The sequence below is a fragment of the Trachurus trachurus genome (genome assembly GCF_905171665.1).
Source record: "Trachurus trachurus genome assembly, chromosome: 8".
In the NCBI taxonomy this organism is placed as follows: domain Eukaryota; kingdom Metazoa; phylum Chordata; class Actinopteri; order Carangiformes; family Carangidae; genus Trachurus; species Trachurus trachurus.
Window position 1 is genome coordinate 21,549,879 of NC_139905.1, and position 27,955 is coordinate 21,577,833.

General features: G+C 41.6%; 2 protein-coding genes across 2 annotated transcripts in view; one reads left to right on the plus strand and one right to left on the minus strand.

Moving 5' to 3' along the window:
- Positions 1-932: 932 nt before the first annotated feature.
- Positions 933-4,337, minus strand: dexi (Dexi homolog (mouse)). Its single transcript, XM_083976863.1, has 2 exons — positions 3,342-4,337; positions 933-2,823 (listed from the first exon to the last, which is right to left on the minus strand). Exon 1 carries the CDS (start codon positions 3,809-3,811, stop codon positions 3,542-3,544), a length of 270 nt encoding a protein of 89 aa, XP_083832989.1. The 5' UTR covers positions 3,812-4,337; the 3' UTR covers positions 933-2,823; positions 3,342-3,541.
- A 316-nt stretch (positions 4,338-4,653) lies between these two features.
- Positions 4,654-27,955, plus strand: part of clec16a (C-type lectin domain containing 16A) — a 40,444-nt gene continuing 17,142 nt past the window's right edge. Inside the window, exons 1-15 of the mRNA XM_083977596.1 lie at positions 4,654-4,856; positions 5,514-5,642; positions 6,837-6,970; positions 7,662-7,810; positions 9,779-9,884; positions 14,135-14,258; positions 14,638-14,812; positions 15,572-15,622; positions 15,931-16,050; positions 21,503-21,755; positions 23,114-23,225; positions 23,317-23,417; positions 24,292-24,411; positions 24,523-24,632; positions 27,292-27,336. Coding sequence (XP_083833722.1) covers positions 4,783-4,856; positions 5,514-5,642; positions 6,837-6,970; positions 7,662-7,810; positions 9,779-9,884; positions 14,135-14,258; positions 14,638-14,812; positions 15,572-15,622; positions 15,931-16,050; positions 21,503-21,755; positions 23,114-23,225; positions 23,317-23,417; positions 24,292-24,411; positions 24,523-24,632; positions 27,292-27,336 — 1,803 coding nt within the window. The 5' untranslated portion in view covers positions 4,654-4,782. The remainder of the gene's footprint in view (positions 4,857-5,513; positions 5,643-6,836; positions 6,971-7,661; positions 7,811-9,778; positions 9,885-14,134; positions 14,259-14,637; positions 14,813-15,571; positions 15,623-15,930; positions 16,051-21,502; positions 21,756-23,113; positions 23,226-23,316; positions 23,418-24,291; positions 24,412-24,522; positions 24,633-27,291; positions 27,337-27,955) is intronic.

Below are 27,955 nucleotides of genomic sequence, written 5' to 3' on the forward strand. Positions count from 1 at the left end.
TAATATTTAAAGTACGTCTTCAGCAATCTCCTCCAACAATCTGAGGATGTCCTGTCTGGTCCGTTTCATGGTTTCCTGAGCATCAGTGGTATGTCTGGTGCTCTGCTGCCCTCCTTTGGACAAAGAGTTATAGCTAAAAAGACAAATATCCACCTAAAGCAAGAAGAAGAATGATGCAAAAAAAAGCTGGCATTTGCTCAAAGTTTATTAAATAGACACATTGGAAAATAAAACTCTGTTATGATCTATAGCTTATTACAGCGTGTGTGCATGACTGCAAATGAGCAGTTGTGGAGGGAGGACACAAGCACTGGGTAAAGGTTGTATGCTGAGGATTGTGATGATGATGATGACACCCAACAAAACAAGCAGAGACTTTAATCTATCACAGTCCTCGTGGATTTTTCAATGAATCTAGATGCTGTGGGAAGCTTACAGTGATAACCACAGCCTGGCCAAAGCAGCGCAGCATCATGCCTGGGAAATGGAATATTTCTTTCACCAGTAGCCTACAGGGAGTGACTTTGAAATGACAAAACTCATCCACTGATATTAAAGCTTTGGTCAAAAAGATATCAGCTTGTTAACGTCCATTTCCAGCATGATGCAGCTTGATGAACATACCTTCTCCAGTGTTTACCTTATCAACTGGAAGCCCTTACCTGATTCTGATAATTTGATCAGATTTCATACAAATTTGTTTATATAATATAGAGCATTAGTATCCTGAGCTGTAGCGTCATGTGGCCTTAATGTTGTTTCAGAGGAATTTTTAACTTGCCAAAAATAGAGTTATGGACGTACTGATTTACACAGACTCGGACAAATTCAAACATTGTAAATGTACCTTGAAATATCGCTGAATGGCAGCCATAATACAAAAAGAAGAAGGAATTAGCTATCGGTAATCCATAACCGAGAATAACAGAGAATCTGTGCTACATGGATATTGTTGCATTTGATCTTTCTTTTCTTCTCAAATACACTATAAAAAAAAAAAAACATAATGTGGCAACACATTAAAGCACCTTGCCATGTTTAGTGTAGCATTTGAGCTGAGTCGGCAAAGTGTTGTTCCTAATGACACGTGAGCAGATGCACTGAGCACAGTTATAGCAGTGTCATGAGGGTTATATGGTGGAGTGTAATAATCATATAACACTGGTGGTCAGGCAATGAGATTCTGGACTAAAACTAGTTTAGAGTATGAAACGTGCATGAACAAATATTTCTGAAATGTTTTTTTCATCTCTACAGCTTTGGTTATTTTGTGAACAACCACAATGCAATGACTGTGAAGCGCAAGTTTCTTATTCTGGTAGACAGGTACAGTCTGCTCGGAGAAAAATACTGGTTTGTCTGTATTGCCTCCAAAAATCAATGTCTAGCTCAAAGTAGCTGGGCTGGAAGTGCTCAGATCAACAGTACATACAGAACTTTCAGAGCTTAGTAAATCAAGTGAAGTATCCCTTGACAAGTGTCACTGACATGAGTTTTTCTTCCACCACCTAACCAAACCTAGAAGACGGATGGAATAATTACCTGATTCTACGTCATTCGTTTGACCATTTAATTGCCCCGCTGCTGAAAGACAGTTTATTATTGCTGCCAAGAATACACATTTTATGAACTGAATTCAAAGTTCATAAGAAGGTAAACAGAAGAGAGTGCGATAAAACTCAATTTTGACAACTTAAAAACAACAACAACACAGCCAGTATCATGCGTTGAGTCTCCTCTATGTATCTAACACATGTTTGTAGAATTATGACAACAAAGACGTACGCGACAAACAGAGGGTGAACATGTAAAATATCCTTTAAGGTTCTTCCGTGTGAGGTCTCAGCCTTTGACACAACTCATACTGATATGATTTAGGCACATTTGGCCTGCTTTAATCACTAATCTATTACTGTTAATTATTTTGTGGGAAACTGAATTTGCATATGACCCCAATTATCTAATGTGACATGAATTCACAGAGGAAATACTTAAAAACTTTCTGCATTACAGTGAAAGAGTGTGACAAGTGCAGTATGGTGTTCCTGATTTATAAGAGAGCTTGAAGAGTTTAGTTTTCCCCTGTATCCTATAGTTTCACAGCCTGTGTCCAGTGTCAGTGTTACATCCTGCCAGTACCTGACTGTGCTCCTGAGAGTGTGTATATCCCTGAAGCACACACACAATATGGATGGCCTCAGGAGAGACATTTCAAATTCTGCCTCAGGGATGAGTGAGCCTGCAAAGCAGCGATGCATTCTGTATTCTGAAAACGTCAAAGTTAAACAAATTGCTCTGTGAGTTGTTAAGTTTGCAACAGACCTACAGTGCACAGTGTTTTCCTGCACGTTGCCAGTTCTTCTGAGATGTCTTGCCACACTGGGGCTCCAGTGGCGGGTGTTTTGTTCATTTTCTTCTGCAGTCAGCCACCAGATCTTACACAATCCGGATAACTGTTGGGTGTACTTGCCAGGTTGCTGTGTCTGAACTGGCTGCAATGCCGACAACCTGAAACCTGTCCACACCTCTTATAACATTCTTTTTTTTTTTTTTTTTAACTTCCATGTAGGGAACAGCTGTCTCTCTAGTCTGCACCTGTAGCACATTGTGCTTCCCATATAGCTTCCACTGTGTCAGTGAACGACAAAGATGCCAGTGTGAATCCCCTGGTGTCCAACTAGAGTCAAATAGCTATTAGACTGGCCGCGCACTGACTGATAGCTTATCCAGTGCAGAGTGCTTTTTCCATGGGAGAGTCGCTCATCATGCGGCTAGTGGTGCAGGATCTCTTGCACAGGCTACCTTCTTTTGAGCCGAGACAACCTGGAGACACAAAATAATATATATAGTCACAAAAAACAGGCTTATACAAGGGGCCTGTGAATATTCTCATTTGTCCAGGTCATCGTTATCCCCAAAGAAATTTATGTCAAAAGCAACTGGACTTGGTTATTTGTCTAGGAAGACGTTTCACCTCTCATCCAAGATGCTTCATCAGCATCAGCATCTGACAGTCGTTGGCACATGGAGCACAAAGGGTTCTAGTGACATCATCGGCCTTGTGAACGCCCCCACAAGAGGTTAAATACCTGTATCTCCACACCAGATAGTTGGACCAGTCCCAGCCTGGTCAGATGCGTACATGAACTGATGAAGCCTCTTGGATGAGAGGTGAAACGTCTTCCTAGACAAATAACCAAGTCCAGTTGCTTTTGACTTAAATTTCTTTGGGGATAGGCTTATACAAGGTGATCAAATTTAAAATATGTCACTTATTTAGTGCATGCAACATTTAAATTTCTGAACATGGAAGAAAACAAGTAGACTTCTTTGTTTCTTACTTTTTCACTGATGTGTCTGTGCGACAGAAAGGCAACAATAGTATCAAACTGGAAGGACGTTTCCCCCACATCACTGACCAGGGAGTGTTCAGGCTGGCCCAACCTGTGCTGGAACTCTGCATCATCATCATCATCACCTCCTCCTCCTCCTCCTCCTCCTCCTCAAATGTCTTTTTCCCCCTCCCTCCGGGCCCGTCGTGTCACTCCAGATAGCCCTCAAACACATCCAGCTCCATGTCCGTGTCATACGGGACAGAGGCAGGGTCGGACAGCACCCCGAGGTCCACCAGCGCCTGGTCCATGTCCTCAGGCAGAAACACTATCCCCACATTCAGGACGATGTACTCCATCAGAAAGGCATAGTAGAGGATCAAGACGTTCACAAAGAACAAGCCCAGATAAAACATATATGGGAGATCGTCCAGGAGCGATTCCACCGAATCTAGCTGGGCATAAATTTGTTGTGTCATAGAAAACAAAGACAGCCACGGTTTGGGTTCTCGTGATTGTGCGAGGCCAAGATGTGGCGGACTCGAGTTTGTTTGTTTTTTGGTGTCACCGCTAGAGATGTGTCTGGGGTGATGGGGCTGGGGCGTCCATTTCGCCTTGTGCCCGTCCTGCAAACAGTGTTTTGGGGGGTGGCAGCTAATAAGTGGTTTCTATCTGACGGGGCCAGAGGAAAACGACAAGAGAAAAGCTGGACTTGAATAGATAACGTTCATAGCTAATAATACCGACGGACAGTATCAAAATATCATGTTAGCTAGCTCGACGCATTCTTGACATTGGTTTCTTGGGTTTGCGGAATTCACGCCTTGCCAGCTGGCTATGGCTAAAAACAGTGACATGCGGTGCTAGCAGAGACAAACGCGAACACCTCCGAAAGAGAATGATTTGCAGTTTTCTTCTATACTCATCCGCACCTGGGATAGCGTTCATGAATACACGCTTCAGGCGATGTTCCCACAGTTAAACGTCCCTTCTTACAATTTTGCCAACAACTGCATCAAAACAGTCCTGACGACAAAGCGACACCTGAAGCCTCAGCCTGTGATTGGCTCGCCGCTCGGCAGGCTCCGCTGTGATTGGCCCTTAATGCCATCAGTCAACATACTGAGCCCCGCCCCCTTCGCTCGCAGCACATGTCGCGTGATTTACCCGTCACCAATAACGTAGGAAATAAATAATGTAGTTTTTCCTCCACTCGCTCCTGTGTGCCACCATTGAGGATATATATTACAAAAAACTACAACTCCCACACAACCTACCCGCTGAAGCTGTTACGTAACGGCCCCTGTCGCTGCTGCTATCACCGCCTATCACCTTCTGTTTGCTAAGTAGCTATCTGCACGGGAAAGTGGGTGTAATGGATAGATGCGGACACTAACCACAGCGAAATAACGTGCCTGGCTAAAACATCAGCCCCCTTGAAACCTCAACCATGTTTGGCCGGTCACGGAGTTGGGTTGGAGGACAAGGAAGAACGAAAAACATCCATTCCTTGGACCATCTGAAGTGAGTAGCTAGCTTTAGGTTAGCGGAGGTTAGCCTGTATGATGACCCGGCTGAGAGCTACTGTCAGCGGTAACATTAGTCCTGTTATAAACAGCTAAAACTACAGCAGAGAGCACCGTAACAGTCCAGAGGTCCAGTCAGATAAAATGTCTTTTTATGGCAGTGGCGTCTCTATTCTGTCCGGACACGAACATAGGCGTGTGAGCTAGCTTGTAATTGTGTTAGCTTCTCGGTGGAAATCCTCCTTAAAACTGAAGTGTTAACCCACCCCAACAGGTGCATCATAGAAATGACAGAGAATGGTTGATATAAGGAAAACTTAGCGTGCATACGCCCCCCCTCCCACGTTTAACCAGGCCGAATAAGTGGAAATACGTGTGTGGGTGTACAGTATAGTGACTTTCGTATGGTGGTACTTGAAGGCACCGCCTACTACAGGACCAATTCATAGCTCAGTAGAATAATCACTGTAATTGCTAATGTCCTGTAAGTTGTTTTTTTATTATATTTTGTAGCAGCTTCCACTCCAGATGTGTGTGATTGAACTATGTCTTTCCACTGTTTTCGAGAGACTAAGGACAAATGTGTACCTATTCAGAAACTAAACCTGAATTGCATATTAAACACTTTCTTCTACACATTGTTCCTGTGTTTCAGGTATATGTACCAAGTCCTGACCAAAAACACCACAGTGACAGACCACAACCGAAATCTATTGGTGGAAACAATTCGCTCCATCACAGAGATCCTCATCTGGGGGGACCAGAATGACAGCTCCGTGTTTGAGTAAGTCCCAGTCAGTGTCTTCAAGCCAAATCCCTAGGATTTGTCCTAAAGTGCAGATGTGATGTGCATGGGAATCAAATGTACAGCTGTGGATTTACTTCTAATTTAATCTATACATCTATGCATTTGAACAGATGCACACTAACGAACAAAAAGCATATTGATGTCAACCATGGGAGATTGCTCTTCCTTGATTTAAAAAGAATATGTCTTTGAACAAACAGACTTGGAAACATTTTTCTTCAATACTAGAGCCAAGACAAATAGATAATCATATTCCAATTTACTCATGAGGGAAATTTTACAGGTCTACGCCCACAACTGTGCCACTACTCTGCCCTACCCTCTGACTGCAAACCATTCAAAGCTGAACAAAACTATGGGTGTATCAAAGCCATTTCTGATTTGCTTCCCGACATGCTGACTCTGTACACAGTCATTACATTGCGTTTTGAGCAGGCATTATATGCTACCACAAAGAGCACTGCAAAATGTACAAAATGATTCATCCAACACTCTTGAACTTATACATGAAAACACATGAAATTATACTGTTTTATTTTTAATCAGAAGTTGCCATGTCTGGCTGATAATCTGAAACCGGAAAAGGCTTTGAAGAGCAGAAAAGCCACAGAGGATGTGTCGGTGTTATCAGTAAATCCATAGAATTAACATAGACATTAATGGATAGTTATATTTTTTTAGAGAGTAGCTGTTTGGCATGTTGTAATGTGTACACTGTAGAGCTATGACATTTTTTTCAGAACTGCCACCTATTTGGTACATTACAATAATGATGTTGACATTAAAAGAAAACATTTCATTCTTTAGTCTAAGTACTATCTCTTGTCTCTTAAATTTAGTTTTTACTGTAGAGTAGCTAGAGTTAGCATGCCTTAGGCCAGGCCAATGAACAGTAATTACAGTTTTTTTTAGATTAGTGTTTGGCACATTGCCTTTACTAGATTGTGACAGAGGGATATAAAAAGACAATGAGAAATTGTTCATTTGTTGGAATCAAATAAGGAACATTGTGTGTATGTATACTGTGTTTGTCTGAACTACTAATCCATTGTGATGCTGTGGAAGAGAAACATCTTCATTTTGAGAATTATATATCATAATAATACATTTCAAGATGAAGTAATGATGAAGCCTGTATGTGTTTGTGTGTGCACTCCTGCATGTGTCCAGCTTCTTCCTGGAGAAGAACATGTTTGCCTTCTTCCTCAACATCCTGCGTCAGAAGTCGGGACGCTATGTCTGCGTCCAGCTCCTGCAGACCCTCAACATCCTGTTTGAGAACATCAGCCATGAGACATCCTTATGTAAGTATTTGGTTCTACACTGACTGGCAGAAAAAATATGTAGGTATGATATATATTGCAAGGCAGAGGTTTTATTTGAGACTGCTGCTTTACCTGGTCAACCTGTTGTATATTGTGTATTATGAACACTTGTCAATGTAATCCACTTCCATTATATGTTTCCAATATCGTTTTTCCAGTGTGTGTAGATCTGTATATATGTACATGTTTTTTTGATGAGTTTTGCAGACTGAACAATGCAAGCCGGGTTGCACTGCCTGTCTTTGTTGAAATATACAATGCAAAGCAGCCTGCTGCATTTTTTTGTTGTTGCTGGATAACAGACAACTCAGCAGATGATTTGCTGTCAGTACAATGGGCTGATATATTCTGTAAAATGAGATTTGCATTTAGATTAATTGTCGACACACTCCACAGTTGTGATAGTCTGTCAACAGAAATAATATTCCAGTATATACTGTATAGGGGTTCTGCTCAGCTATATTATTGATACAACACTAAAGAAAAAATGAAACAAGTGCAGTGAAGCTATCCAGTCTGAGCTTCATACACTTTATTTTTTCTGAATGACTTGCACTGCTTAAGTATCATCCGGTTGTTTATCTCTTCTCTTCTCTTCTCTTCTCTTCTCTTCTCTTCTCTTCTCTTCTCTTCTCTTCTCTTCTCTTCTCTTCTCTTCTCTTCTCTTCAGATTACCTCTTGTCCAACAACCACGTGAACTCCATCATCGTCCACAAGTTTGACTTCTCAGACGAGGAGATCATGGCCTATTACATCTCCTTCCTCAAGACCCTGTCGCTCAAACTCAACAACCACACAGTGCACTTCTTCTACAATGAGGTGAGGCCTCTATGAGGGGAGGGGCGGGGGTGTAAGTTGGAAAGGATGGTGAAACATAGAGAATCTATCATTCAGTATCAGCAATACTTACCATTCAGACTCAGTGACAGTCAAGATGAAGGAAGAGACGAAAGATAAAAGTAAAAGTGTGTAGTAAAAGTGAAATGACAAGTCTGTTACTGAAAATGTGCAACTTTAATATGTTAATAAGTGACATACAGAATCACTTTATTACATCATATTACATGTAATTACATTCATAAAAAATACTACATACACTATATTGGTTTTAAAAAATCAACAGGTTAATCTGTCACTTGGATTTTGTGCAAGGCAACATTGCTCATACTGATCAGGCTTGCACACTTCCCGTGTCAAAACTTTGGCTTCCTGTGAAGATTGGTTGATTGTGCAGATAGGCATTGTTCTCTGCATTAGTTGCAACAAACAAATAAGTCTCGCTGACGTTGCTTTCACATGAGGGAATGTTTTATTTATTATAGTTATGCATAAAAATGCCCACTGTGTGTTTCTTAATTGAACAATAATCCTATAACTTCATCATCAATCATGTGCTTTTCTGGTAAAGGATGACAGTACCAAAGAGTACTTGACACCTGTATAATCACTGATGTTTCTGCCCTTCACTGTTTCAGCAGTATTTGTAGTTTTTTTTTTATTGGCCTGTGTGTGCTGGGGAAAGTTATTGGTGTACTGTTGATGGAAGCTTAACCCCCTGAAGCCAAAACCAGACCCAACTTGTACATCTGAGAACCCATGAATATACCGGTATTTTTTTTAATTAATTTTGATAATTGAATGTTTGTCATTTATCAAAAATAAAAGCACATTCAGCCTTTTTGGAGTAAACAGGATGATATATCTGGACATGGGGTCAAATAGGATAGAATGTGTTTCTCCATGTCTTATTCGCAGTGTGCACACTGTAATTACTGGAAGCAAAGTAACTTGGTATTTAAATAGTCAGTGTCTTTTATATTTGTAATTCATCTCTCATTTCATTTATTATGATTAATTTATATTTGGTGATTTATTATTCTTCCCCCTAGAGGGCGCCATAGGATAGGTGATGAATTTGGTCTCTTAAGTTGCTTTCAGATGTACACATCTAAAACTGGAGTGGGTTTGGGTTTGGTGTCAGGGTCAGAGTTCCTCATTTGCCGTGACCTCTGGGTGACTGTCAACTCACCGACCCTCAGCTGTGATTGGTCGGAGGTCGCAGCGACTGAGGAATGGTTGTGTAGAGGACTGGGCACTGGCACAGAGAGAGATGACTGTAGCTGCCAGAGATGCAGCATCGGGCGATGTTTATACGTGAAGACAACCTTAAGTGTTGTTAGATTGTTAGGAACAAATGTCCCTTTACATTTACATCCACTAATTTGGCCAACACGTCTCTTCAAAGCTGCATGGAAGCAAGGGAGATTACTAAATCTTTATTCTGGCTCTTTAGGAATGATTTTACCACCTAGTGCTGTTTGAATACTGTTATTTAGTTAACACCTTTACCTTACAGTGTGTAATGTTTTTATATGAAAATTATATGAAATTCTTTGTCAGCAGGAACAGGACATGCTCTCTTGTCCACCCACTAGGACAGTATATTGGTTGATTAGCTCAATAAATCCATATGCGATTTAAAGAATCATAAGAGATTTATGATAAATCCCCTAGGATCTGAGTTGGTGAACACTGTCAGGCTTTTTAAAATTATGAATATGTCTCACACTAATTCTCTAACTCCTTAATTTTGACCTGTATGTATTTGCTCAATCTGTATGTTTGTACCAAAATATTAAGCCCTTTCTCTTTAAAATGTGATACTGCCCAGAGACGCCAGCTACCTGCTCCCTCTCTCGCTCTCTCTGGTTGTTTATGGCCTGAGCCCCTGGTGGCACAATGCCGTGCCCTGCTCACCGGCGCCCCCTCTCTGTCTCCCACACACAGCACACTAATGACTTTGCCCTGTACACCGAGGCCATTAAGTTTTTCAACCACCCTGAAAGCATGGTCCGCATCGCAGTCCGCACCATCACACTCAACGTCTACAAAGGTGAGTGCCAGGAACTCGCATGCGCACATGCTAACCATGCACACACGTGCGCACACAAAAACACACCTACACACACACACACACACACACTATGCCGGTCAATACGTCGCAAAATTTGTGCGCAAATATACAATCTGCACGTAACAACGCACGCATAACAAAATTTACGAAGTTAATCATGCATGCACACACGTTGCTGCGTGTGTCTGCTTATTTTGATATCGATGGAACCACGCACACACACACACACACACACACACACACAAACCTACTCACGAGATGCTGAGACTGCCTGCTGCCTCTCTCTGTACTTCCCTCTTCTCGCTGCTGCTTCTGGTGCATGAGCATGACTAACAGGTAATGCTGTGACAAGCACACACAAATACACAGTCTGCTGAATCTTTGGCCTAAAATGTGTTGTTGGCTTTTACTACTAGTGAGAAAACATCAGTTTAAAAGAAGTGTAATTACAACCTTTCAAGGCATCATTTAACATGCTCTCATTAGTTTTCCAGGGGTGTTGCAACTGATCTGTTAAGCCATTATCTAAACCAAATATTCACAGCAAAATGGTAAGAGTCAAAGAACTGCCCTTGATTTAAGTGAATCAGTTATTTGTTTTGTTTTTTTCTTTTAAAAAAATGTCCGTCATAATGTAGAGGTCCTGTTCAAGTGAGATCACAGCAGAAAATATGCAGAAATATTTACAGTACATTCATTCATTTTCTGGATAACACGTTTTTATTTATTCCATAATGTCAAATTTCAATGAAAACAATCACTTTTATTCTACATAGTTGCTGTTAGCTTAGTAACATCTACTAATTTGCCATTGCTTTTGTTTCTGAGTGCAGTCATAAGGATTCTCAGCCCGCATCAAATATATGCTCCCCCAATCAAATATATAACGCATAAAAGGTATTTGGAAGTACTAAATATGTTAAGTTTATTAACACATCACACACATTTACGACCAACATTATTGCTCTCTTTTATATTTATGTCAAAAAATTAAGATTTAGTTATTCTTTTATTAGTCCCACAGTGGAAAATGTGCAGTAATCTAGCCCAAAGGTGGACAGTACATAAAACAAATGACCAAACAAAATGACAATATCAAATAATAAAAATGTTATGATGATAAATAATAGATGGTATTGATAATAAATAATAAAGTATGTGAAAGTCAGATAGAGAAAATCAGGAGCAGCAACGTTACTTACTAAGACTGCATTTAATAAAACAATCCAACGACATAAATCAGCAGGAATTCAACTCAGTTTTGTTATTTTAACAAAACCACACAACGTTCAGCATCATTCACTGATGACATATTGACGTATTTACTAACTGTAAATGGGGTAATTCTTTAGCTGCGCTACCCAGCATGCAAATGGTGAAATCCCCTCACCAGTAAATCTGTTTTACATTAGCACTGCAGGTTTTTTGAGGCTAAATGTCTGCAGAGTGCATCAGCAGCACAGCGGTGATGCAGCTTTCAGACTGTAAGCGACAGGATGTTTCTGATGGCTGCGCTGCTTCGTGCTACTGTGCTGTGTCAGCCTCGGCTGCTCCCTCCCACCACGCCTCTGGGCCCCTTGAGCTGGTCGCTGTCACTCCAGGGGGGAGGCGGGGGGGGGTGGTGCTTCGGACGGGTTTTCTCTCACATCACGCTTCTCCTCACTATACATAACATTACATTGTCTCAACATACTATCACTGCAGCGCATCGACTGCGTGGCTCCCTATCTATGTCGGTACTTCTGTGTTTTGTCTTGCATGTAACACTTTGTACCGTATAACCTCGCGTTCTTACATCGACCATGAAGTCTTGACTCTGTTTCTCCCACAAGTGACGTCATTACAGTTGGCTCAGCTGACTTTGAACCACACTAGAGATACAAGTCATTAATGAAGGAACTTTAGTCGTGTGGGGAATACTGACCGTTACTGCTGTGCTGGCCATGGGCTATGCTATAGTAAGGAATCTAATAAAGAGGGAAGCATCAACTCCCTGGAACAACTGTGGCTGGTGGTGATACTGTAAACATGCTGAATAGTAATTACACTTATGCAGTGAAAGGCAAGTTTGTTTGTGAAGCTCTTCTCAACAGCATCAGAGATGTCATTTATTGTACTGAAAGCCCTTTCTAATTCAATTTAATGCATAAGTGTTAAGATAATGAGGAAAAATAAATCTCATTTTAGAATTTACCAGTGATCCACAGTAGTGAAAATGAATCAGCATGTTGCAATGGAAACTATTCTATATTTGTGGCTTTTTTTTAGCATCATGTTGAACATGTCACTGTTTTGATGCTTCCCACTGATTCCTTGGAACATGCACTGCAACGAATGACGACCTGGATCAGGATGCGTGTTCTTTTTCCTTGTCAGCCAATTGTTTGCAGTTTATTTGTTAAGATACCTGCAGGGTCCCCCCCCCCAAACCACCATGCCCCCTCCCTCCCTCACACCCCCACAGCCACCCCCCTTTACTCACATTAACCCTGTGTCTGTTTCCCCCTCTCCCTCTTCCTCTTCAACAACCACTCCTACTCTCCCTCTCCTTGTCTCTCTCCTCCTCCCTCTGCGCGCCCCATCTGCCTAACTCCAGTTTCATGTAAGTTGGTTCCATTCATTCAGTCTTTTTCTTAGGGCTTGGTATTGTAAAAAAAACATGTTTTGTTGTTATTTCCTTAAGACTTGTACCAGTTGCTTAAATACAGTGCATTTATACAATATCTACATTTGCCTAAATGATGTCACCGTTTTGCCCAGTTGGCTGATAAAATACAAGTTAACTTATTAGAGGAGCTGTCATGTGGATTGGTTTAAATGCCTCAAATTTAAAAGCTGGTTTCAAATGAGTTATTATTAATAAGCATAAACATCACATGTCTGTTTGTTGATACCCAGCCCTATTTGTTCCTAATGGTGTATTTGTTCTAAGTGTACTGGTATGAATATCCTTGCGATTCTTGTTCTTGTTGACCATTCTGTATCAGCCACCTTCATACATGGAGAAAAACCTGCATGCCCTTTAATTTGGTTTTTCTTGGGTTAATTGTCCCACAGACTTTAGCCGCACACGTCGCTTGTTATTTTGGTGATGGGTTTAATGCTTTGGTCACTGAGCCAGTAACTCCCAATGCGTCAATCCTCCGTTCTTCCTTTTAAGAGACCATTTGTTTTTCTGCTGTTAAATAATCCATTAATTTGGTTTGGCTCAATTGTTACTCGTCTCTGTTTGACCTACGTGGACTGGCATTGTGATATTACAGCCAGCTTTTATTTGCGGTTGAAAGGGGCCACTGCTCCGGTCAGATAAACCGCGGGACACAGAGCAGAAGTGTCAGAATCTGGCTCTCAGATGTCTCCTGTGATTTTCAACACTTTCTGGTTTTGATATGAGTCTTTAAGCTTCAGTCAGCTTTTATTCCAGAAATGCACTGAACTGTGCATGTGTCTGATTTTTCTGTTCAGTAGTTTCCTTCCTTTATGTAACTATTTTTGCAGTTTAGGGCTTTTCATACTGCCGACCTTTGTATATCTTTTAACTTTTATCCCATTTTTTGCACTCCAACCAATCTTACAAATTGTAATGTGACCTGTTAAGTTTTTTTTTGTTCTGAACATAGCTAAGGTCTTCTTTCTGTTTTAAGGACAACTCTGCTTAAAGGGATAGTTCAGCTTTTTTGAAGTGGGGTTGAGAAACACCGGCACATCGCGCTGCACTGAGACACAGGTGCAATGCACTTCTGCGTTTCTCAGTGAGGGACAGCAGAGACCCTTCTACTGCATCGATTGTACTTAATGGGCATTTGTAGCTCATACAACCCCACTTCAAAAAAGCTGAAATATCCGGTGCAGATTAAATGGACAGAGAAGAAAAGTAGTTTTTATTTAACTAATACAGGATGAGAGGCTCCAGTCACACTGGTCACGCTGTTGTTTCAATTAAAAACCGGACTGGCTTTGCTCTTAATCCCACTCCACAGTAGCCTACCGTTTATTTTTTGTCAACAAAATTTGATTAAGTGAAGTAAGTCCTGTGTTTAATTTGACCTTGTGCTTTATTGATTATCTTGATTTGTCTCTTAATTTGCTTGTTGCTTTTTTTTTTTCTTTAAATCATATTTAAGTGTCACATCTTGGTAATTGTCCAGGATCAGGAGTATGTCTTGAGTGTGAGTGTTTATTCATTGTGGTGGCTACAACTTCTCTGCCTTACACCTCCCTTTCTCCAGTGGACAACCAGCACATGCTGCACTACATCCGAGATAAGACAGCGGTCCCGTATTTCAGCAACTTGGTGTGGTTCATTGGCAGCCATGTCATTGAACTGGACAAGTGTGTGCAGACAGATGAGGAGTGAGTGCCATCTATCTTCTTCAGTGTAATTCTCCCTTCAGCCTCTAGGGGTCAGGGCTGTCTCTGGTTTTATCCTAGTACATGACATCTACGGGTATATACAAGGACCTAATAATGTATAATTCTATCGTGATTGATTGTATAAACTGTATTATTACATAGTTGTGCTTATATTGTTGGCCGTGGATGTTCTTTGATTCATGAAACCAGTCAATGTAGAATGTTAATTTCTTATGTAAATTTATAGTAAGAAAAGTCATCTATTTTATGTATCTCTATGTACATCATGATACCTATTGTGTTACTTTCTATTTAGAACAAACCAGTTGTACTAGCCTAATAATATCTTATCTCTCTGTCTCTCTCTGCTGTTCCTCAGACATAAGAATAGGGGGAAGTTAAGTGACCTGGTGGCAGAGCACCTCGACCACCTCCACTACCTGAACGACATCCTCACAATCAACTGTGAATTCCTTAACGACGTATTGACGGACCACCTCCTCAACCGTCTGTTCCTGCCCCTCTATGTGTACTCTTTGGTCATCCCTGAGACGGTGTGTTGCCCTGATGCGCAGTAATTGAATTTAGGTTACCCAGAGTTGAACAAGCAGAAAGCCTTTGTGGTGTAGAAGCCAACCATGTTAACACTAAATGCTAAGTAGATGAGGTGTTGTGACACATTGGTACCTATGTGTGCTAATGTGTTACACACACATCAAAGAAACTGTGTGCTGATGTGTCAACTGTTTTTTCCCCAACTATAAATCCACAGTTGATTAATCCGGTGGTGGTTTTTGCAGTTCTAAATTGTTTAATATGTTGAATGTCAGAAAAGTGAGTGAAAGTGAAAAAAGGCCCAGTCTAAATTTATCTCTTACGATGCAGCAGCATTTCTAAAGATATCAAACATACAACAGAAGCAGAAAGCTGTCCAGTTTTTAGTAACCAATTACTGCACACACTGCTGACAGCAATTTCCCAGAATGTGTTCTCCTGACCTTCCATTGGCCCACTGGTTTCACTTCATTTTTGCACACTATCAATATTAACTTAGTGTCCGAAACTTTCTCAGCAGAGCTCATGATTCATCATGAAACACATGTCCACAGTGATTCCCATTAGTTATGTAGATTTGACGATGTTAAAATCATGGGGTCTTTCCTGATGCTGCATTCACATATTGAAGCGTTGCATTTGTTGTAATCTTTGGAAACTCTGTTTTCTGGATTAGTCTCTAATAGTTGTAGTTACTCAACATCGCATAACATACATGACTGACCTTGACCGGCCTGTTATTTTTTCCTGTGTTTCAGTCTGAGGAGCGAAAAATCAACCCTCAGGTGTCCCTCTACCTGCTGTCTCAAGTAAGCACACCACACTGACACTTACTGCCTGTTGCTTAGTTAAAGGAAATGTTAAGAAGATGGAATACATGGCAATCCAAGTAGACCACTGCCGTGCAGTGACGTTTTCAAGCGGTCTAACCTTTTAATATGCCTGATGGGAGGCTGCAGAGGAAGAGGAAAACGTTTTGCATTATTCAAATGCATTTTCTGGCATATGATAACTCTGCGGTGCATTTTTTCCATATTGTTTAAGTGCAGTTTTATTCTCATTTAACGGTCCTTGCTTTAGAAATGCTAAGCGCACAGTTTGTCTGTGTGCTGTCCAGGTGTTCCTGATCATCCACTATCAGCCACTGGTCAACGCTCTGGCCGAGGTTATTCTGAACGGGGACCTGTCCGTCTTCATCCCACAGATGGACATACACAGCAGCACACTTAAGAGCACGGTAAAATACACACTCACATTCAGAAAAAAAAAAAAAAGTTTTCATCATCTTAATAACACATTGTACTGACAAATATGCTAAGAAACACTGGATTATCTGACACGAACAGCACTTGGAGAAACATTATTTAAAAAGCACCACAGTGTATGCACTAATGTAAACAGTCTACTGTGTATTGTCATATAGACTAAACACAAACACAGGTTGGCAGAAGAGCGCATAAACAAGAAATGCACACAAGCAAACCCACGCAAGCAACCGCATGGATACATGTCTGCGTGCATGTGCACACAGTCACACACACACACACACACACACACACTCAGTGGAGTTCCAGAAGTGCGTGTAGGTGGTTATGAGATGGCAAGGTCATGGTTTTCTCCATGATTCACCCACATCAAGGCAGCAGTATGCAAATTACCAACATTGTTCTTTCATCTTTCATTTTTGAAACACTCTTCCTCATCTCCATCTTTTTTACTGTCCAGGCTTTGGACTGAAACAATCCCGCAGAGTTTTATAAAGTCTTCCCCTCAGTGACCCCTTTCCATCTGTGTCTGTATCATCATGTTATCTCTCTCTCCTCTTCCCCTCCTCTCCCCCTAACCTTCCCCAACTGAGTCCCCTAATTGTCTTGTCATCTCATTTTCACTCTTCCTATGATTTAGTTTCTCTTCCCTCTAACCCCCTCCTCTTCCCACCTCACAGCTTGACTTTTTTTTTGACCATCTGTGTGTTAAGTCAGGTGGGTGTGAGGTAGTGAGCGTTTCTGAGAATCCTTGTGGTTATTCTCTGTGCTGTGTGTGTGTGTGTGTGTGTGTGTGTGTGTGTGTGTGTGTGTGTGTGTGTGTGTGTGTGTGTGTGTGTGTGTGTGTGTGTGTGTGTGTGTGTGTGTGTGTGTGTGTGTGTGTGTGTGTGTGTGTGTGTGTGTGTGTGTGTGTGTGTGTGTGTGTGTGTGTGTTTCCTAGACCTGTAGCTGTTGTAAGAAGCAGCCTACCTTTTCAGTGAATGTTAGTTGAGGCGCGATGTCTTAGCAATGTCGGTCTACCACAACAGGACGCAGCCAGACCCGGACTTAGTTTGTGCCATCCATTCACTCTGTGTTTTGTAGATATTAAAGCTGCAAAAGCTGCATTTTTAACTTCCAGCACTGAAGTTTTTAAAAAGATTGTTGGGGTTGTACAGACTTCTTTCTTTCTTTCTTTTTTTTCCGGTGTGAATGCTTTCTTGTGTCGGCCACATCAGATAGAAGTATGGTTCTGTTATTGTTTGATTTATTGTAGATGAAACAGATGAGGCATGGGTGCTGTCTTTGCACAGGTGGTCAGATGGCACTTCCTGTTTGTCTGTGATGTGGCAGGAAATTAGGTCACATGATGGAACACTGAGCTGGCTCACCTAACCCAGATCTCTTTCCTGGAAGAAAGAAGTCTTTTTTCTCTCTTTCTCTCTCCCTCTAGCATGCCCGTGTTAACTTGCAAGTGCACCAGTTAGTGACATGATGTCAATTTGCATGTGTGCACCGCAGTCTTTTTTTTTTTTTTCTTCCATACAGCTGTTTTAGTTGTGTGCATTTATAAATGTATCTGCAACCATAAAATGTTGCTCTATTTTGATTTGCTGCCAGGTGTGTTGGAGTTTGCCAGAGCGTGTGTGTGTGTGTAGGTTTGTCTTATGTGCTCCCTGACCTCCATTAATTTCTCAGCATTGGCTCTGAGTGTGAGCGGTTTACCAGAACATAGTCAGCTAACAGGTGCAACACACACACATACACACACAGACTGATCTGACTGATACTAGTTTGTGGTTTCTGCCTGACAGCATACACACACACACCGTGTTTTCAGCAGCAGCTACAGTACAGTTCTTCCTAGTGATACTGAGAGATGATACAGATACCTGTGCTTTTTAAGTGTGGCTGGCTACAAGAAGGGCTAAAAAGACATTTCTGGTTACTCTGTGGAACGGGGTTGGTACAGTTTGTGGCTCTAGTAGGCTACAGAATAATTCTAAAAAAAAATAGGACTGACTTAATTGGAGCCACCAACCATTTTGTTACTCACAGTCCTATCAAAGAGTATTTCTGTGAATACCTTTGTACAGACTGAAGCTGAAACTTCAAATTAGTTCCTCCTGAGGAAAACACGCTTTGATATTCACAGACATCACACAGTAAATCTTTTTAGCAAGAAAAACTGAGTTAAATATACAATGTTAACTTTTGGTTTTGATTCATCTGGAGCAGGGTGAGGACAGATGCTGAGAAACTGCAAGTGGGTCTGTTCTTGGCAAAAAAATTTGAATAAGGGGGACGAGTTTCTAAAGCCTCTGACTACAGTGCATCAGCTGTTCATGGGTCTGTGCCTACGTGTTCACCTGCGTATCTGTCTATTTAGTGGTTTGTGTTAGCGTAAGAAGTTCAGTGAAATAGGGCCACCTAGTTTCTCAGTGTGAGAGACCCGATCCTCTTCCTCTTTGTTCTCTGTAACAAAGTTCAGGCTTAGACAGAAGCAGGATTATCCAGAAATTCAATCGCCTCCTATTTTGCAACACCACTGGACTTTCTACTGTATTTCTGTGTTCATTCAGTGGTATGTGTCCCTGATGAAGGGGTTTGCACAAGTGGGAAAGGGAGTGTCACATGCATATAAATGTATACATTGCATATGGAAAGTATTCAGACCCCCTTCAATTTTTCACCATTTCTTATGTTGCAGCTTTATGTTAAAATCAATAAAATTATTTTTTTCCCTCATCAATCTAAACTCTGCACCCCAGAATGACAGCACAAACCCAGAATTTTAATATGCTGTGACACAGGTCATTCAGGTGCCGTCAATTTCTTTTATTCATCTTTGAGATGGTTCTACACCTTCATTTGAGTCCAGCTGTGTTGAATTAAGTAGTTTGGACATGATTTGGAAAGGCACACACCTGTCTAAATTAGGCTTCACAGCTCATCAGAGCAAGATTTGGGCAAGGCTACAAAAACATCTGCTGCACTTATTGTTTGTAAGAGCACAGTGGCCTCCATCATCCTTTAATGCAAAAAAGTTTGGGTCAACCAGGACTCTTCCTAGAGCCGGCTGTCTGGCCAAACTGAACAGTCAGGGGAGAAGAGCCTTGGTTGGAGAGGTAATTCACAAAAATGTCTAAAATTCTGGGCTTGTGCTGTCATTATGGGGTGGTAAGTGCAACCAACTACACACATCGGTCACCCTGTCGTGAACCATTTGACCATCAGCATTTCTAGTCTACCCCAGCTTCACACCTGGTCTACCCTCACCTGAGATGTGAACATTATGGTAACTGTTTGATTGGTCCACATTTAACACGATTCTTGCCTTGGTCCGATAAGACTGAAATAGCTTGAATTGTAGAACAGTCAAATTTTGACATTACTCAGTGCAGTGCTGTTGATGACAGTCTGTAGTTAATTAACTAGAGGAACTGTCTGGTGATCTAACATGCTCCAGATCAGTATTTTTATTCCTAGAACTGATAATGTGTCATTATGATTACTAGTTTTTACTGCCACAGTAGCACTTGTTTTTAAGTCACAATCAGACATCATTGTTCATCAGACAGCAGCTGTTGTGGTTGAGAGAGGGGACTTCAAGGAAATTTGAGGGTGGAATGAGGAACAGGGTTTCTTCTTTCTTCTTCTTCTCCTCCCTCCCTGTCTTTTCATATCCATCTCCCCTCTCTACTCATTTTCTTTCATCTCATTTTAGTTTTTCCTACTCAATTTTTAAAAAGTGTTTTTTTTCTCTTTTCTGCTCCATCACCTGTGTCTCTCTCCTCTTCATCTCAGTCTCTTTTCTGTCTCTTCTTTTGCCTCTTCACTCCTCTCTTTGTCCATCTTTTGGACGAGCTACTGAAAAAACACGCAGAATATGAAGTGCGGTCCAAAAGTCTGAGGCCACTTTCCTGTTCCCATTGAGAGGTCTTAGACCCTATTGTGTATTCAGTAGTTACTGTTAGAATCCAGGTTTCAACCATGAACAAGCTGTTACAATCCACTATGTAATTTTTCCAGATCAGAAGGTGACATACCTGAATCTGTCTTACCCTGGGAGTATTTTTTTCCCTCCATTATTCAGCCACTCTGCTCTTTCTGAGGAGCTCCTGTATTCTCTCGATTCTGGCCTAGTTTGCTGCCAGTTGACCCTTCAGATGATCCTCCAGAACTTTGAGTCAGATTTTCCACACATCCTAACGCGAATTACGATTTTCCAATTAAAGCTCTAAAATGAATAGTTCAGCATTTTGGGACATCTGCTTGTTCACCTTCTTGTTGCCATCTTGGTATCAAGGCAGCCAGCACAGTGCATGTGCATAGGTGCATTTATAAAATAGTTTCCAGCTGCAGGAACAGTTGAGCAGATGATTCAGAAGATCTAGCTCCATGATTAATGCATAGACGTGGTCTGAGGGAATTATTTGTTCATGGTTTAGCACCTTTTGTTTAAGTTCAGATTTTATCTCAAGTGAGGATTAAAGCACAGTTTACCACAATAGAAAATTCAAATGGACATCCTCCCTCTCCCAGGTCTGCTTGTATTAACTTTGCAATTAATTCTGCTGTACATTATTTCCCCAGAGCACTTTATAGTCTCTGCACTCTAATGAGGAATGAGGAAAAAGTCTCTTGGTGAGGACCACAGAGGTTGTGAGCCAGTGCTGTGGAAACCGACTAATGAGCTGTCAGCTTGTCAATAACTGCTCACACCTATTGTGAAGGAAACTGCTGCTGACTAGTTGTGAAGACTTGTCACCATGGTAAGACTGGACTGGAAGGGGGAGAGGCTTTGACACTTTTACTAATTATAATATATAGCCGTGTGTGTGTGTGTGTGTGCAGTTGATGTTGTGCGATAGTTGCATCGTGGAGACACTGCACCAGTTTATTGGGTCATGTTGACACTTTGCCTCAGTGTCTGTGTGTGGTTGTGTATGAAGTGGTCAGTCTCTACTCTGATAAAGCGTATCGGGGAGGAAGTGACTTTGATCAGCACGATAATGCAAGAAGGATTTACTGTAAAGCATGGTGTTTATGGTCATGTGTGACCAGATATAGGCACATCAGTTATATCTGTGTTTTTGTGGTCGCTTGTGTTCGATAAGTTCTCTTGTGTGTCTCTTTGTATGCACTTCTAACAGTTAAGGCTAGCAGTGATACTGCTTTCTGGAAACACAACAGTTGGTCTCTTCTACATTTTTTCATTACCTGGTGAAAAAACACGCTCCCTTTTTTTTCTCTCATCTGTTTTTAACCATTATCTCCTATGTGTATTCAGCACAAAAACACATTTGAAAGCGCAAACTGACTGAACACTTTGATGATGTTATGATAAGATGATAAAATGATTAGCCTGTGATGCTCACTTCCAGTCATGCAGTGTTTTTTACCTCTCTGAATCATGTCTTCTGTCTTCCTCCAACCCTCCAGGCCAGTGCGGGAGGCGTACGTCGGTTCACCAAGCCCCCAGAGTCTCTGGAGCGCTCCCTGGAACTGTCCCGCCACCGTGGCCGCAAGAGGACCCAGAAGAGACCAAACTACAAGAACCTGGGCGAGGAGGAGGACGATGAAAGGGCAGGGGGAGGGGGAGGAAGCGGCGGACTCGGAAGGGAAGAGGAGAGCTGGGATGACAACGGCAGAGGAGGAGAGAGGGAGGGAGGCCGGGAGAGAGAGAAGGGAAAAGGTACAGAGGGAGTAGGAGGAGGAGGAGGAGGTGGGAGTTCTAAGGGAAGCAGAGCGAGTGGGGAGACGGCGGAAGGTGAGTGTGTGTCTCACTGGACACAGCAGTACAGGACTGTGTTTGTGAGTGTTCCTTTACTCCCATCAATCAGACACAGTCTCCCATGATGCACCCTGGTTACCCAACAGCAGCAGCACCACAGCAGCAGCCCTCGTCTCCAAACAGAAAAGAGAGAGTCTCACAGAACAGCATAAAAGCCTAATGCTCTACTACCACTTTTGCTTTTTAAGTGATCCAAATCCAGTGCGCCATTGCCTTGCGTTTCCCTTGCATTGCCAAATTCAAATTAGGCTATTCTGGCTCTTTATGAACAGTATTTTTTTTTTTTTAAGTTGTCAAAAGGAAAACATGTTAAAGTTGAGGCTAAAAGAGATTGCAGAATGAAACAGTGAAAGTTAAGGAAGTTAATTTCAAAATTCCTCTTTGGCTAGTTTTGAGATGAGGCCTCCCTCTTTTTGCTGCTCCCCTTGTTTAGCACCTTTTAATTTCCCCATGGTCACCATGGCTACCTTCAAACACATGCCCAACAATCTCCATGGCAGCTGACTGTCCATTTCCACGGTGGCACACCATCCATCCTGTGCTCCTCACCTCTCCGCCTGTCTCTCACCTTTGTTCTGTGTGCATACGTGTTTGTTTGTGTCTGGGCGTAGGTGTGTTCAGTAGAAATAAGATTATTCCTTCTGTGTTTTGACTGGATAGACTCACAGGAGTCTCTGTGCATGATCTCCACAAACTGATGCATCTGAAGGATCAAAGCCACAGACTTGTTTTTAACGGCATGGGTTTTTAACAAAAACATTGTGGGCTGCAGAGGAACAGATGGTTTCACAATAAGCAATGTACCCTTTAGGGTGGAAAAATGACACCTACAGATGTCAACAGATAAATTAAAAGGTGATAAATTAAGAAGCCTTTTTTTTATGATCAATGATAACTGCTAACTTTGGCAGGCAGGCTGTTGGTTGAAACATTATCAACATATCTACATGCTATCAAATAGTTAGTTTTGTGCATGGAAAATCAGCGTGTGGTTCTCTAATCAATAACAAAGAGACACATGGTTTGCACGTCTTTGCTCCTTTAGTACATTTGCATCACTTTAAAAACCAGTAAAAGCTGAGAAGGAAACTCATCAGACTGTACATTCACGATCACGGGAGAAAAGAGCTAATTTTTGACGTTCTTTTTGTGACGTTGAGATGTATAGAATAAAAAAACTAAATGTTTAGAATAAGGAAACAAAAAACTCCACATTCATGCATGCTTCCTTTTGTCATTTGTGTTACGTGCGCACATAGAGATAGAGATGGTGGTGATGGAGAAGTGTATGGTGTCAGAGCTGACGGAGCAGAACATCACTGATGAGGAGAAGACTGCTGCAGCCACCCGCACACACGCACAGAGGAGCAGGTAAATGAGCACATTTTCTAAACTCTTCAGCCTAGTGTGGACGGGGGAAAGACACAAGCCTGGACCGATGACCCCTTTTCTCTATCTGCAGGCCGTTCTTAGACATGGTGTACAGCGCTCTCGACTGCACCGTTGACGACTACCACGCCCTGTTCGTCCTCTGTCTGCTCTATGCTGTCTCACACAGCAAAGGTGAGTCCTTCTGTTCATCTCCACATTTTGAAATGAAGCTACACAGTGGGCGTGTTAGAGGTCTCAGTGACTGAACAGAACCGACACTGATTTTATTTAAGTTGCAGTTTCAGGCACCTCATGTATTTCTAGGTCATCTTCTGATCAGTTGAAGCACTATAAATAAGGCAGTATCGCTTTTCTTATTTCTATTCTATTTTCATTTCTTCTTCCTTTGCTGGTAACAACCACCACTTTTAATGTGATCACACTGTGATACTGTTGTAAACATTTTGCCTTTTTGAAGGTCAACCTTTCAGGAACTGAAACTTGAACATATAATATGTTCAAATATCCAGCTAGCTAGGGTCGCTAACTCCAAGAATCCAGGTTAACTGACATGATAATCAACCTATACACACCAGGGCTAAAGATGAGGTGCATCCCACTGACGTCAGTTATGAGCAAACGTGCAACGTGTCACAATGGTTATGTGCAGGTGCATCTCAATAAATTTGGATATAGTGGAAACGTCTATTCCCAGTAGTTTAAGTCAGATAGCCCCAACCATGTATTGAGTGCATATAGATGGACATACTTTTCAGAAGGCCAACATTTCCATGATAAAAATGCCTTTTTTTAATTGGTCCTTTGTAATATTCAATTTTTTTTGAGATACTGAATTTTAGGGCTTCATTAAATTTAAGCCATAATAATTTACAACTGTTTCATTCTGTATGTAATGGATCTATCATCTATATAATGTATTAGTTTCACTTTTTGAATTGAATTACTGAAATAAATAAACCATGATATTCCTATTTATTGAGATGCACCTTTACTGTATATGCCAGGAAATGTGCCTACAACTTCCATAGCTCTGTTCTGTCTGCAGGTATAAACCGTGATCTCCTGGAGCGGCTGCAGCTGCCAGTTCCTGACCAAGAGAGGAGTTCCTACAGCTTAGTGCTGGTAGAGAGACTAATCAGAGTTATGAGCCAGGCAGCACAGCCAGGTAACACACACACCCACTTTGCTTTGGTAAAGTCACTAGAAAACCATTAGACCGTTATACTCATTATTTATGTATGTGTTGTATTTCTCTTGTATGTGTGTATGTGTGTAGACGGTAAAGTGCGCCTCGCTACACTGGAGCTGAGCTGCCTCTTATTAAAGCAGTCCGTGCTGTCTGGAATCCACTGTATAATCAAAGACGTTCATCTGGCCTGCCTGGAGGTACAGCACACTCACACATGTGCACGATTTCCCTCATAGAGTACATACCACCCCGTCAACATGTGACACTCAGAGACGCCATCATTTCAGAAAAAATCTAGAATCTCAGGTATCAGATCAGGCAGGTGGAAAATTGGATCAGACGTTATTGTTTTTTTTTCTGCCACTGCCATGAAACAGCTTCTTTCCATTTAACACGATCGCTTCCTCAGAATCCTTAGGAAAACAGTTTCTTAGCGAGTGCTCATTTGTGGTGATGAACCACAACATTTTTTTTTTTTTTTCAGCAGATGGTGTTCAGTTGATGGTTTGAAAACGTTGACAAGTTAGACCTCCCTTTTCCTCCCCTTTGTCCAAACCACACGTGGCAACTCACTAACTGTCTTCTCCTTCCTCATTTACTCCCTCTGACTCCCTCTTCTGCTAACTCACCAAGGTTTGCATGGTACTTGCAACATTTATAATTTCCTCTTCCGTTAATTCAGGGCAACCCCCCCACACCCTCCCTCTTTCTTACTCCACGGACTTACAGGAATATGGTGTTGTGCTAATGCTTGTGTGATTCCAGGATTTAATATTAAAAAGAAATTCACAATTTGTAAAGTGAATCAAAACATTCCCTTTGCCATTTTGCATGGATCTTTGTTTAGCATCTCTTGCAAGAGGTGTGACATGGCTGGGAGTTTCTGCTGGGAGAATTTCCCACCTGTGACACTGTTAAATATTAATGACAAGTGTCTGTCTATTAACGCAATGCTCCTTATTAAATATTAACATTGAGGTACTATTCCCATATATTTAGATAATCCTGTTAATATTTTGTTATCTTGTGACTTTGGTTCCTGGCTCCACTGTCATATTCAACACAAACAAAAGGCGTCAGTCAAACAATGGCTATGTTAATATAACACAAGGACAGCTCTGGCCACTGATTATTTTATTTCCTGTTCTGCTTAGGGGAAATAACTGGCATGCTGTGTTTCTAACCTCTGACTGGAAATCAAACCAGTGTTTCCAGGTTTCAACTTGTTAGGTGGAAATCACATATTGCATCACTGTTCAAGGACTAGTCGTGTATCTAAAAGTACTTTAGTTGACTGTGGCCATTGCAGGAAGCACATTTGTTTCACATAACTGGGCCTTCCTTGTCTCCTATAAAAATACTGGAGTGACTCATTACATTATTGTACTCATGAATTAGATCATATCAGTTTCCTATTAAGTGAAGGATTCAGTATTAGTAAATATGACTGGTCAGACTTTCTGAGGAATAGCTGTTGGTCGACAGCTCATTCATTTGGAATGAAACCTTGAAGCAGTACTTAAAGCAGATATCAGCTTCACGGCCGTTTCGGCTAATGCTGCGTTCAAGGCAGGCTTTTGAAACCGTAAGTTACAGCTTCAAGTCACAACTACGACTTGGTAGCGTTCCAGGTAACCCGTAGCTCGTGTTTTTACCATCCTGTTGTCTGTGAAAGTTCCCTATAACGGCCACTCGTAACTTCCGACCCGTGAACTCGTACCAGATCGAACTGGTATGACTTCACAGGAAGGAAAAACACAAAGTACGAGTTTCTTTGAACGCACCATGAGTTAGCAGCCCCCGCCCTTGTCAGGCATCAATTGGTCCTCGTGCTACGTCACCACATTCACGCGCATCCCTTGGCTGCACACACAGCCCTTCATGCCGTTCTCTCTCCTCATTGGATAACACTTGTATCCCACAAGGAAAATTTTCTCCTCGGGTTACAGCAGAGCAGAGTGACGGAGAGACTCGTGTTTAGGCTGAAATACTTCATGTAAGTGATTGCTGACGGAAAATAGGACTATTTAGGACTTATATTAACAAAAACATTCCACTGATATCTGCTTTAAGAACTTTCAGTTTAGGTTGAGTTTGGCGGCGCCAGTGGCCCAAAGCGGTAGTGTTTTGCCTGAAGGGAGACTCCATCTCCCATGAGCACCAGCACGTAGCGCCGTAAACATCCTGATCTCCCGGTGCATGGAAATTAACAGAAGACGTCCAAACTAAGTTTCTGTTTCCAGCGGATCATTTCACAGTAAACACACATACACAATCCGACGGGAACGTGCCACATTGCCTTCTCCCTCCTCGTCGTGACTCGCGAAAGTGAAAGTGAAACTTAAGTGAGAGCTGGTGTCCCACCATGCTCCTCAAAGCTGCTTAGTGCCAGTGAAGGCTTTACAGACCCCCTCAGGCCATGACAGAGGTGTCATTAAACCTGTTGTAAGTCGATGTCCTGTAACATTAGTAAAATGGCACATGAAAATGTGAACAACATGAAAGACACAATTCCCATCGAAGGGGATCTATAATGTGAATGAACCTGGTGCTCAATGAGTCTGTGACCACAGCCCACAGACATGTTTCTGTTATTTCCTGTCATGGGAATTACGAAAGCCTTTCAAGGAATGGCACCTCAGGATGGGAAATGTGTTTATTTACATTCAAGCAGAGAAGCTCGATATCACTCTCTGTCCACAAACAGTCCACAGCTTCCATGGAGGCCACTTATGGACTGGCAGTGAGTCAGAGCCAAATAAGATACTCTGAGGATTTCAGTTTGAATGTGTCTGTTACATGAGTGTTGGTTCAGACTGTGTATTTGGTGTCATTGCATTCTGTTTGTGCTTGAAGGGTGCGAGAGAAGAAAGTCTGCATTTACTGAGGAGATTCTACAAGGTGAGTGAAGACAATAACACAACCTGACATTTAGCCTTTCAAGTTCACACACACTGAAAACACTGGGAAAACAGATTGACGGCATCATAGCATGAAAAACCTTGAAAAAAAAAAAAACTTCTTGAACTCAATAGGCAGGAAGACCCTGACTCACTATCATCCACTAATTATAAATGAAGTCATTTCCCTTAAGTTGTTACAGGTCAAACTGAAAGCAGATAATACTATACAATGTCGGATTTGTATGCGTAAGCATATGCTTATTGGTCAGTCTGGGCTTTCTGTTTCTCTTTGAGTGCGTTTGGATATCAGTTTTGGAATCAGTCACAGATGTTTGGTTTAGGTGACTCTTCATTGTCCAGTTGTGTAAATGGTCAGTTTCACAATTAGGGAAATTATCCCTGCATTGTCACGTATTTTAATTACAGCTTTAAAGCAAACGAGGAAGCTTGTCGTATTTTTGTATTTCCAGTAAACAAGTTGTCCTTGTTTCGCAAGTCTCCGGTCCATGCTTGTATAGACAAGTGAGAAAATTAAGGAAAAACCTTAATAATGGAATCCTGTTTATTTCTCTCTCTCTCTTTCTCTACGGCCTATATATGATGTCAATAAAAACATA